This window comes from Gasterosteus aculeatus, chromosome 20, assembly GCF_964276395.1.
Source record: "Gasterosteus aculeatus chromosome 20, fGasAcu3.hap1.1, whole genome shotgun sequence".
NCBI classification, from domain to species: Eukaryota; Metazoa; Chordata; class Actinopteri; order Perciformes; family Gasterosteidae; genus Gasterosteus; species Gasterosteus aculeatus.
The window spans coordinates 18,999,571-19,011,976 of record NC_135707.1 but is presented as its reverse complement, the minus strand read 5'-3'; the positions used below and the strand labels follow the sequence as shown (position 1 = coordinate 19,011,976).

Below are 12,406 nucleotides of genomic sequence, written 5' to 3'. Positions count from 1 at the left end.
ACAGGCAAAGTACGGCGGATATTAACGCGTCATGATGATGTCATCCACGAACCCAGAACGCTCGTAGCGGTGCTTCTTGTGCACCGACTACGGACCGCGACGACTATTTTACGCTTCGGCGAGTTTGAATGTGCCCGAAATGGGCAGTTGGTTTCCTGTTGAGATGTCCTCAGATTTAGAGGTGCTAATCCTCATCCCGACTGCCTCACACTCACTTTGAACACTTCAGTGAGAGTTGGAGGTCACAGGCGAAGATGCCAAGATGACCTTGTCTAGTTGATACTATTTATTATGATAACAGTCCAAAAACAAATGCATTTAATAAGAGACCATGACCGATTAACACCAAGGAAAAACATCTATGATTTGGTTTGAAAACCCTTGAGTTTTTGAGATTCCTGCACGAAAGGCATTTTATGGGCATTGGATAGTAGAGAATGGCAAATGGCTATAATGAAGACCGACAATTTTGCCCGTCAAACTCTGAACACTGAACTGGGCTCAGTTGAGAGATAACGGTCTCAGCTTTTCAGTCACGCAGGTTATGCCATTCCAAGATGTTTTAGGGATCCCAGTGTGCAGAAATATCCAAATGCACCCTTTTTACAATAGGCAAAAAATGTCAATTTATACTTCTTGCAAAGAAAGATGGCTTTTGTCTAAAACTGCCTTTGATTAACTTCCATTTGCCATGTGTGTAAAGGGCAGGCTCCTGGGTACCCTTAAAATCTTTTTTTATTTACATATCTTGAGGGGAGAGGTTGAGGGAAGATGGCATGACGTGGTTTTTGTGTCACCATAAAAAGTAATATGCATCTTGATCAAATGGGAAACAGTCTATTTGAATTTGAGTTTGTAACAATACCAAATGGGAAAAAGTGGAGGGGGGAGTGAATACTGATGCAAGGCAATGTATATCCGCGCTTAACTCATATTACCGAAGGGCGCAAGCAATGGTTTCCTTTTAGGAGGTTAACAATAGCTTTGTTAATATTTCTTCTTAGCATCTGTCACTTAAGGGCCGGAACCATTGCTGCCAGCAGTGCTGCTGGCTTCATTAGTGATTAATAGGACACTTCTCTTGAAGTTCTGAGCCTCATTTTGTTTCATATCACAGTGACAGAGAAAAGGTTTCAACAGCATAATGTTGCCAATAAATCTTTAAAATTAACGACTCCTGAATATTCTTGGGACCCATTCTCATCTTTCTGCAACTCACTATTTGATCCTCCTCCAACCATTGTCAAACAATGTACTACATCCCCCAAGCTTCCCACCACAGCCGCCACAGCCAAGATTTTCATGAGAAATGCAGGGAGGACAGTGAGTCTCCACCTTTCACCAACCGCTTTTCTTTTTATCTGCTCACAGTTCGTTTCTCGCTCATCCTTCTGACTTGCAGTGTTTAGAAGTCTTTGTTTTCTCACTCTTACTGACATGCTGTGATTTTGTTTGGATTCATCATTGTATATCTGATGAGCCAGTCTGTCAGGACTCTTGAGTGTGTGTGTGTGCATTCATATATATATATATATATATATATATATATATTTAGAGTAATTCCTAACCCTGTGTAGTTTGTTCCAGAGGAAACTCTGCCTCTGACATGGGGAGATTAATTTAATTATCATGTTGATGAGAGCTGAGCAGCTAGAATCTCATATTTGTTTTTCTATGTACATCTTCTTAAACATATCAATGTGTTAGCAGTTTAAAAAATGTGTTCATCCCCTCCATCAAATCCTTGGCCTTGAAAGTACAACAAGGAGTTTTAAACCATAAAAGTTGCAGCCAGATTTGGGCAACAGAACTGTTTCTGGTTGGCCTCTGCATGACAAAAAGTGTTGGTATGTTTTAATGACCCTGGAGCGCGTTATGAAAGCAGACTTATTCGATCCATTCAAGTTCACCAACACACGTTAAGCCATGATGTCAGTTACAGCATGTGGTCTCTCACAGTGGCTGGTCTTTTTTTTGGTAAGCTCTTCATTACTTTGTCTGTACTAAAAGTATAATTGAAAAAATAGCAGAAATAAATCTTTGTCTTGTTTTGTCTGTTATAAATAAATAATTTTATAGTTAGTTTTTATCTTAAAGCTAACGCATTCTTGCTAAATTTTCACAGGAAGGTTTTTCTTTTCTTTATGATCAACATTCAAGGTTTTGCCTTTCTTGAGGCAATCCCTCTGGCAGAAGGGAATCAGGGGAATTGGAGGTGCAGGTGAAGAACCGGTGTGGGTTGTGTTGCCATTTGGATGTACCCTGGGTTCAGCACCACGGACAGCACCGTAGTGCTATGTGACTACGTGAGCAGCTTTGGGCTGCGAGGTGGCTAAAGTGGCACCCTGAAAACAGTCCTGCCATGCACTGTACATGGCCGATGAAGAAGCCAAGAGGATATTTTTATTAGATTTAAACACTTTTAACAAAAATCACTTGCAACGTACGTTTGATTGAGCTCTATTCAGATGTTTTTTTCCTGACTGACAGTGCCAGTGAAAGTCACTAGAGTGCCTGCGTTAGAGGAGCAGCAGGGACCTTAGTAATGCAGCCTCCGACTGGCTTGATTTTAGTTGCAGATGAAAGGTGGGGGTGCAAACTCAAACAAGAGAACCAAAGAGTGCAAAAAATGAGACAATTGACATACAGGTAAAATAGAGGGTTGGGGTTAGCCTTCATGGAATTCCACTCAAATTAGATTCCTGTGGCTTTTCCTCACCCGTGTTGTCTGGAAATATGCAATTATATACTGTATGTACTGTATATAAGTGTTCCCCTCTGTTGTATATCTACAGAGGCCCAGGGCAAGCCTTTCTTCTCCTATGTTCTTTGACTGAGGTTCCCATTTCCCCAAGGGTCCCCGACTGCTGACTCTTTCACCCCCCCCCCAGTGTGTGGCTCACAAACCTCCCTCCTCTCAGACAGTGCTGCTTTTGTCGCTCCCTCCGTTTGTTGCGAACACTTGCCGCGTCTGTGCCTCCTGGAACCCTTGAGGCCCTGGATGTCTGAGACGCCTTGGTAGAAAACCAGAGGGAGAACTATGGAGCAATGTTAGTCAAGCGTAAACCCCTTAGCGTCTCCTCTGTCGACCTCAGACCCACACAATGTCTTCTTCCAGCTCTCAAACCGCTTCTTAGACTTCCAAATGTGGGCTTTGATGTAGCACTGCCTTGTTGCTTTTCTCAGAGAGCGAGCCAAGGAAGAGAGAAGCATTGCAGACAGCTGTTAAAGCCACCATCATACCCTCGTGGTGCATGGGTTGGCCCTCGCTGCATTGGCACGAATGCTGTTGTGTCTCTCTTTAACTCAATTATGCACTCTCTTTGTTTTTTGTCCATTGCAGTTCAACTTTGTCTCTTGTCCCCCCCACACCCACCCTGCCCTCTTCTGGTCTTCCCTAAAGGACAACCTAATCTAAAGTCTTTTGTTTTGTTGTCTGGCTATAAACCTGTTTCTCATTTGTTAGGTGGCTGGCTAGCTCCCTGGTCCCAAAGTTATTTCAGCAGACAAAACAGGCCTCTGTTCCACAAACTATTTTTCTGATCTACCCCCATGTCATTAAATCGACAGGCGGTACTTGTACAAGACTTAGCCATCTTTTGTATACCTTTGGTAATGAAAATGAAATTTCATACTTTAAAAAAACAAAGCTTCAAGCTTCTGAGTAATTTACATGTTGAAATTGTTTTGGGAGGAATTGTAAGCTACCATCTAAAGACTTGCCTATGATGGAAACTTATGCAAAGCTACTGTTGTTGTTTATACTTCTGGTGCATGTCTCACAGTCTCAAACCTCCTGTTATAGTCTGTGAGACGGAACGAAGGAATGCTGGTAATGGGTAGACGACCGCTGCAGCCTTGCTGGCCCGTCTCCTGCAGCATCCAGGAACACTGATTACGTCTCCGCTGCGGACAGACAACAGTTATGCTCGAGGACAATAGACTCACTCGTTCAGTCTGCAGTAGGACAAGGGTTAGAGGGGTTTGCTGTGTGTGTGCGCCTGTAAGCACGTCTAGCCAAGTGTATCTTTTTCTGTCCATTTATGCTTCTCGCCCACATCATCAAAGACACTTGTATCTTTGCCATCCAAATGAAGTAATGGCTCTGTGTTAACCAGGAAGTTAATAGTCATTTATTTTGGTTATGACTGACTGATGTCTTTGAGTCTCACGGGACAGGATTCAGCATGGGACTAGGCAGTAGACATGACATCGTACTGGGGATGGAATGCGGTCGGTTGATTGACTCACCGAATATAACTTACAGTTTATGCGGGCGGTGTTTCTCAGAAGTTGACACCATTTGTGAATGTGTCAGTCGCCGTATTTGGGTTTTGCCTTCTGAGTTTCCATGACAACAGAGAAACATGCCAGATGGGGTTTCCAAAAGTTGATGTGGTACTGATCTTATGATGAGACCAGACATGGGCCCAACATGATCTGTGTGTGAATGTTGATGTTTGGTTGGACAGGTGTTACTTGTTACATTTAGGTTAGTCACTAATTCAGCAGATTCAGTGATTTGAAAACATGAGCAGAATAAGCATATTGGATTTTGGTGCAAATAGAATCGCCATGACGATGTGGCTCTGCAGTCTGACGTTAGTCAAAAGAAGAATGGAGTTAAGTCGATTCGAGCTGGAATGGCCAATCTAATCGGTAAATCAATCAGCAGGTATGTCTCCATGGACCTGAGATGAATCATCTGTAGCTTAGCTATGTATTGAGTACATATATATATATATATATATATATACATTGAGTGAAGTGTTTGACTAAAGCCTTCCATTGATACATCAATACCACTGGACAAGTCACATCCAAAAATATTGGACAAAAGCCTGTATTTTGTTGGCTACAGCGTGACAAGCCCTGCTCCCTATCAGCGAAAACAGATAACAGACAACATTTCAGTACAATGCAGTCACAGAGTGAAAATGCTTTGTTTGGTTCCATCCAATTACTCAGTTTTAATAATCGCCCTGCAGATCATTCCGGCACCAAAGCTGGAGCTCAGCAATGTGCTGGAAGCTACGCATCTGCCATCGGCCAGCAATAATCACAATCAGTCCTCAGGGAGTGAAATGAGGAGAATTTTTTGTTTCTTTCACACTCACTACCCAACTTGGTTAATATCATAAGATGACAGATGGGTTCTGAGTTGGTTTTGGACAGAAATGCTTTAATTCAGCGCGAGTGTGTGAGGGTGAGCAAAACAAGAAGATTTATTTGGAATTAACATAAAGAGACCTATTTAGCATGTGGGACTACAGGATGAAGGCTGGTTTTCCTCAAAGTGTTTTTCTCTAGATGCTATCAGATTAAGAGAATCATATTTTACATGTGGATTTAGATACAATATATTATTACAATTCACATTCTCAATATAATTCTGATGATTTAATTCTCTTCACACAGTTTTGCTCTCTCCCCTCTCATCGTATCACCTACAGTATACATGATGTCTTATTATCTTAGCTTAATATTACTTTAAATGGGTAACTGCGCTCCAATATCCTAATACTAGTGATGTCAACATTAACGTGTTAATCTATGCAATTAATCTGGCCGAGATTAACTTTGTCAACTTTGTTTACTTCCGGTTTTCTGGTGTGCACGAAGTAAACGAGTTGACCCCGGAAACGAAACTGCCGCTAGCTGCAGTCAGTTAGATCGGAGAAAGTCGGTAGCTGAAGACAGAGAGAGCTTTTGCTCTGTTTATTGGAAGTAAATCAAACAGCGGCATACAGCGGAGAACTGTGCAGAGGAATTCCTCCACGTGTCAAACAGAAGGGGGACGGCAAAGAGACCACTTTGCGCACCACTATGCTAAGCTAGCTGCTAGGCTACTTCCATCTCAACATCTACCCTGCAGAGGACCACGGCTGTGTCAAAAAAAATAAAAAAAATAATCGCTAATAATTTATTGTTTTACGTTAATCTATTGATAGCCCTAGTTAATAACTCTTTGTTCCATCTGAAGGCAGCTGGTTTGTGCTCCATCAGTCTCCAACTACAGTGGAGTTGCTGGAATGTTCCAAAAAGAACATTCCCCTCCCTGCTTTACGTGTGCGCACATCAATCGTGATGTTTTGATTGATTACTCTTTGTTTTGAGCCTTTCTTGTTGGAACGGAATTTTTTATTGTCTTAACTCAGAATTACAAACAATGAGCAGAACACGCACATGAGGTTTTTCTATGTATCATTATCATTTATTTTTGCGTCATCAAAACAAACTATGCTACTTCCTGTCTCTTCAAAGTAAAAGCAATTCTTGTTAAGTAAGCTTCTCATATCTACTGCTTGACAATATATAAACAGTGTTACAAAATGGACTGTTTTAATTATGTTATGCAATTAAACCATTTTCAGCAGTTGCAGACTTTGAAAACCGATCACACAGCCCCACGAAAGTATGAGGGGCCGTTTAGAACTTAACTACTGAGACACTCTTACACGTACTAATTAAACACTCTTACACATACTAATTAAACACTCTTACGTTCACTATTGAAATGCTTTCACACACACTACTGAGACACTTACACATACATACATACTCTGTAAACCTATGCACAGGCATATATAAAACATTATACATACTCGTCTGACAAGACGTCATGTACATATGAGAAACACACATATACATATATACTTTTGTGTCATATACATATGAAATGCTTACATGCATATAAGTGAAACATTTATACGTATCTATCTGAAACACTCATGCATGCACATATGAACAGGTTGTATATATATTGTTGAACACTTATACATGCATAATTGAATCTCTTATACGACTACAAGGTCGCTGTGACCTCACAAGCTATTACGAAATAATTTATATGCTAATGGTACGTCACAAAAACGCAAAACAGCGCTTTATTATTCATTCCTTTTGTCCTATGTGCCCACTTTGTCTGTGTCACCGCTGTTTTGTTTTGGGGGTTTTTTCTTCCACTGCTTGAGTCACAGCGGTGATTAATTAAATAAGAGCACGGCTGACTGTTTGAAGTTCCACAAGAGACGTTGTTATGACTCCTTTAAAGGTCAAGTTGAGCCACAGCGACAGGGAGGAGGAAAGGGGTTAAAGGAGGGAGAAGTGTTGAAATAACAAATTGTCTGCCCTCCCTGGTGGGCATTAGAGAGGATGCAAGACTAGATTAGTCCTTTAAACCTTGACAAACAGGTCCACTCCTTCTATTATCTTTCACAATAAAAGCCATAGATGTATGCACCTTGTGCTACATAACAATGGACTTCAGCTGCCCAGACACTGCTCTGGGCCTAAAAGATCCTAGTAGTTGGTCCTCTGGTTGTGCCAATCTATTCAAATATGTTATTAAAAAGAAGAGCCAACGCTATGCATAGTTTTAATATTCGCTTCCGAGTTATGCATCAAGTGTCCTTTCTAAATTCCCCCCTACACTCCCACTCCGCTGTGTGAAGGCCCTCAGGCTTACCATTAACCTCTGTCACCTGACTGTTTACACCACCCTGCCACTTTCCCCGTGAGCAAGACCACTGAGCTGGAGATCTGAGAAATGATGTAATTTCCACTCAGCCAACAGGGAGGAGGGATGGTTTTGAAGAAAGGGTATTCAGGCTTTGATTAAGAATGTTGTTGTAAAGTAATCTGCCTTCAAACGGCGTGGACAGAGTACAGCGGGGAGAAACTTTGATGGTCCTGACCCGTGTCCCCCGTGCTCTCTGACCTCATGGATAATTTGTTTTTTCTTTAGTCAGATTGGCTAAACACTCTGCACATTGAGGTGACTGGCCAAAGTGTAAATCTTCAAAAACACTTTTCAGTGTTCCACTCTAGTCGCAGAGGATTGCAACCCCCCAAGCCCTGCCCCCTGACCCCTGCAGTCTCTCCAAACTCTCCCGCTCACATTCATTCTTTGTCTACTCTCACGTCCTCCCTCAACCCCATTCTAGCTCTCGCAAGTTTAAATTTTTTGTTGGCATTTGCTGCCTTGGAGGGGCGGGGGGCAGCTTTAGATCTCCCCACCTTATTTAGGATTCTGCTCCTGTATTGTGACCAAGGTCGCCAACCTTCATATTGCTTTGACCATTTTGCTTTTAGTTGTTCCTTATGCAAGGATGGACGTATTGTGACAACTTTTTAAACCTTTGCAGACATGTCCACAGATGTAGTTGCTTTGTATCTATTGCTTTCATGTCGGGGCCCAACATTATGAGAAATGGTGTGGAAAGGGGTCAGAAAAATGTCGCCGTCACAAGTTGTTTGTGTGTCAAAGGACGGGACAGCGTCTGTTTATCGCTGTGCCACTGAGTGTGTGCTTCTGCACGCAGCCACACGCGTGGATGTGGTCTCCACATGGAAGTGACGTACACAAAGACGAGGCGGTCGAGTCCCAACCTGCTTGCCTCTTATTTGGACGTGTGGAGAACAGAGCGCTCGACATCCAACTACGTACACACACCTACACAAAATGATCTTCCACATCAGCTGTTTCCCACCAGCTGGTTTATTGTGTCCTTCCAGCAGCAGCAGGCCTATTCAGGACCGGTAAACAGGAACTTTGTTTTCTCCCTTCTTCGTCTCTAAACAAAGACTGTTTACTTTCCTTTTGCTTGGGAATAAATAAAGGGCAAAGAGACTAACCTCTGATGTCTGCTGTATTCTGTTTCTGTCTGTCCTGCATGTGTGTGTCCTGCAGCTGCTGCACATCTGCATCGAGGGATGGGGGAACTGGCGCTGGTCAGAGGCCTTCAGTGTGGACAACGTAGGGACCCTGCTGAGGACCATTCAGTACAAGGGCCGCACGGCTTCCCTCATCATCAAAGTGGTACAGCTCAATGGGGTCCAGAAACAGGTGCGGACCTTTTTGTTTGGATCTTGTTATGTTTTTATTGTAGTGGGAAGCACGCAAGACATCTTCACTATCTGAGAAATGAAAAAACATTTTTTATCCTAAATGGTCAGTTGCATTTTTACGGTTAAGGTTAACCAAAATAATAGTAGAACTAACTATCAAATGAGAGACAATGTTAGTCACCCAGGATTTAATTTCCAAAAAAGAGAAAAGACTCAAAGTACTGGCAACACATTTTATTTGAGTACATTTGTGGTGGAATAGACACCACGGCAATAAAGACGGCCCAGAATTCAACAGCACCAAGAATGTAGGGACAGCATGTTTTCATAATCTACGTTTTGTGGCACTCAAAACAAAAGCTCATGAACTGGAAGCCACTTCATCAATCCACAAAGAAGATCACAGGAGATCATACACCAGATGCTGTCCCTTTTCTACACCACAACAGCATGTTCTTTCCCAGAATGGCACGTCGCGTTCCTGAAAATGCCGGGATGCTGTCGGATTACGGCGGTCGGTCACACTTTGTTATGTAAACAATGTTGAGTGTCGTACATGTCTCCCTCTCGTCCTCCAGACAAAACACACTCGGCCTCTAGCATTCCTTCCCCTGTCCGTTCCACACTTTGTTTACATCTCGTTCCCATTGGATCCGATGAAAGGGCTGAAGTGGCCAATTTACACAATACGTATCCTCAGAGGGGGGGCGGCGGTCGCCACCCAATAGGATGTGAGCGCACCTCATCTTCTACATGGCATGAGGGGAGGGGTTGATACACATTGTGTCGCACACTGTCCCTCTCTGTCCATTGTTATGGCCTCTTCGTCATTCCTGTTGGCGCCAACACGCTGCTGTAATTAATGGAGAGATTTCACAACCTGCAGAACACACACAGCCATAACACATGATGGCATAAAACACACACATCTAACTTGGGATGGGAATGTAGCCCCTGTGGTTTCTGTATCTGTTGAATAGACAACTCTGTTTCAGAGGTGTTCTTTCTCATGCAGACGGACTGCACTCTGTAGGACCCTTGAACATTCTTTGCAAAGAATAAAGCTTTAAAAGTCAAGTTCTGCTCTGTGATGCATTTTCATCAAGTTTTGAAAATGTCAGTCCCAGTGAGCACTGGTGGGCTTTGCCTTTCCATTCGTATCCATCAATACAAGCATATGTATATACCCACACAAGTAGTGGACTGTACTTACATCTTACTGTACTTACTATCCAAGACATCAGATATTATTATACGGATGAATGTCCTAGCACCAGTGAGATTTCAGTCGTGAAATCTTGGGGAAAAATCATCTCCAGTTCTTTAATTTTTTCCCTTCGATTTTAACCTGAAGTAACAACACTGAGTAAACAAGTTTTTTCCATCGGCATGCTTCACCCGAAGTGCTAGTCAAACTCACAAAGCAATTCTCTCACACATCTTTGTTATGAACACACCTAGCAAGCCATTTTCTTGTTAGCCATGTTGTTGTCGATTGTCTTACTGTCTGTTGTTATGCACCAACCGCCATGTCAAATTGTGTATAGCATATTTTGGCAATAAATGTTCCTGATTCCTGATGTAGAGCTTGTGTCAGACTCTCATTTGTGTGGTCATGGGCATAGAGAACCTAAAAGCATGTTCGTTTCCGGACGTCTTTGCATTCAAGGCTTGGCTTTATTTTAATTGTATTCAATCCTTCCCTGTAACCTTGTTCTCTTCCAGGTAATAATCTGCGGGCGGCAAGTGATGTGCAGCTACCTGACTCAGGACATCGAGCTGCGGGTGGTGCAGCACTACGTGGGGCCTGACGGTCAGACGGTGGTCAGGGAACACTGCGACTGCCTGGAGGCCGGGGCCAAGCTGCCTTCGTACGTACTAGAGGACGCTGAGATGACGGAGCTGTGCTTGAGGGCCAGGGGAGATGAGGACTGGTCCCAAGACGTTCAGCTGGAGAGCAGGGAGAAGGGCAACGGCAGCTCTGTTGTGCAGGTACCGTAACACTAACGGACCCTGACTAACACCTCAGTGTTGCTACATGACCTTTGTATTGTTCTTTGACTTGTTTGACATGGACAGATATTGTTCAACAACGCAGATGGGCACACACATTGCACACAGCACTGCTTCTAACCAACCCAGCCACACACACACAGACTGGACCACCAACTGTGTCCGGATGCTCTCCTCCTGGGTGGCCACAGTGGCAGAGTCGCTCACGGTGGGAGGACAGATTGAGATTGTCCCCTCAGATAATCTTACCATGGAAACCAAAAACCCGCCATGTTGAGAGGCAGAAAATACAGTTTATGCTCTCTCATAACAACTCTAACCATAGAGAGGAAGTACTATTGATAGGTGGGCACAGGGAAAGGCTTTGAAGGGACTTTCGCACCGCTGGACCGGCGCCAGACAGTTGCTCCTTTGCTGTGTCCTCTGCGCTTCTTCCGCTAGTTCTGTATTTCTCCTCGTTCGCCACTCTCTCTTTGTGTTCTTCCTTTATAGGCCCCTTGCTGTTCACAGCTTTCGACTTTCTGCAGCTCCTGCTTCTGTGTGCGGGCGTCAACATCCCTGACTCCGCTCCGATCTCTCTGCTGTTATCTCCTCTCCTCAGATCAGCCGTTTATTACACAGGCTTGGCCTGGAATGAGAGCCTGGACTAGTAGCTGGATCTTCACATCTCTCTATGTCCGTCTGTCTCCTGATATTTCCCCGTTTCCCTCGCCCACACACTGGCCTGCTCGTCTGTCTTGTAGCTGTTCACTCCTCTCGTTTATTTACTTCATCCTCTGGCATTCTGTTCTTCCACTTGTTCCACCCTCTGACTCTCCTCCCGTCTCTTTTCCCATCCGTCTCCTGATTAACTGGTAATCCATCCGTGGTAACTCCTCTTCGCCATATCTTCCCTTCCTCCTCCCTAACTCTGATTTTCAACATCTTCCTTTACCTTTGACAAAGCACAGGAGGTCGTCGTGACCTTATCCCAGCCATTTGTGTTTTTGGTGTATCAGACCAGAGTATCTGTTTCATAGAGTTTCATTAGCTCATCCAACAAGGTTGTTTTTTTCTTTCATGGCCCTCTTGATAAAACTGAAATGGTCTCTCTGCTCCAATCTCTCTGTCCACACCAAGGACAAGTTCCCAGTATTTTATAAACCAGACCACTTGTAATGGCTTTGGCACCCCATGTCTTTAATGAGGTGCCCGTAATGGCGCATTTATGTGGCGCTGGCAGTCGCCAGTCACCTCCGCCGCTATACTGTGTCGCAGGACTTTAGGCAGACTTTGACTTTAAACTACTGGAAGAAGCCAAGACAAAAAGCAAACAGGATAATGTCTTTCTGATAAGGGCAAAACAATTCTGTCTTTGAATAAAATGCAGAAAAATGCAATAAAGTAATCAGATATCCATATTTTGTAACTGCTAACCAAAACAATCATGTTTCCCTTGAGTGCCCTTTCGCCCATTCTTTTTTGCATTAACCATTATAATAATAAGGCGATAATGGATAGATAGATGGAAAGATATGACGCGCCATAAACTCCCATGTACTGT

At 43.4% G+C, this 12,406-nt stretch overlaps 1 protein-coding gene across 2 annotated transcripts in view; it reads left to right on the top strand.

The window, feature by feature from the left end:
* Nucleotides 1-12,406, top strand: part of vps13b (vacuolar protein sorting 13 homolog B) — a 284,391-nt gene that overhangs the window by 248,877 nt on the left and 23,108 nt on the right. For both annotated transcript variants that reach the window (XM_078095599.1, XM_078095600.1), the window contains exons 47-48: nt 8,693-8,848; nt 10,576-10,842. In XM_078095599.1, coding sequence (XP_077951725.1) covers nt 8,693-8,848; nt 10,576-10,842 — 423 coding nt within the window. The remainder of the gene's footprint in view (nt 1-8,692; nt 8,849-10,575; nt 10,843-12,406) is intronic.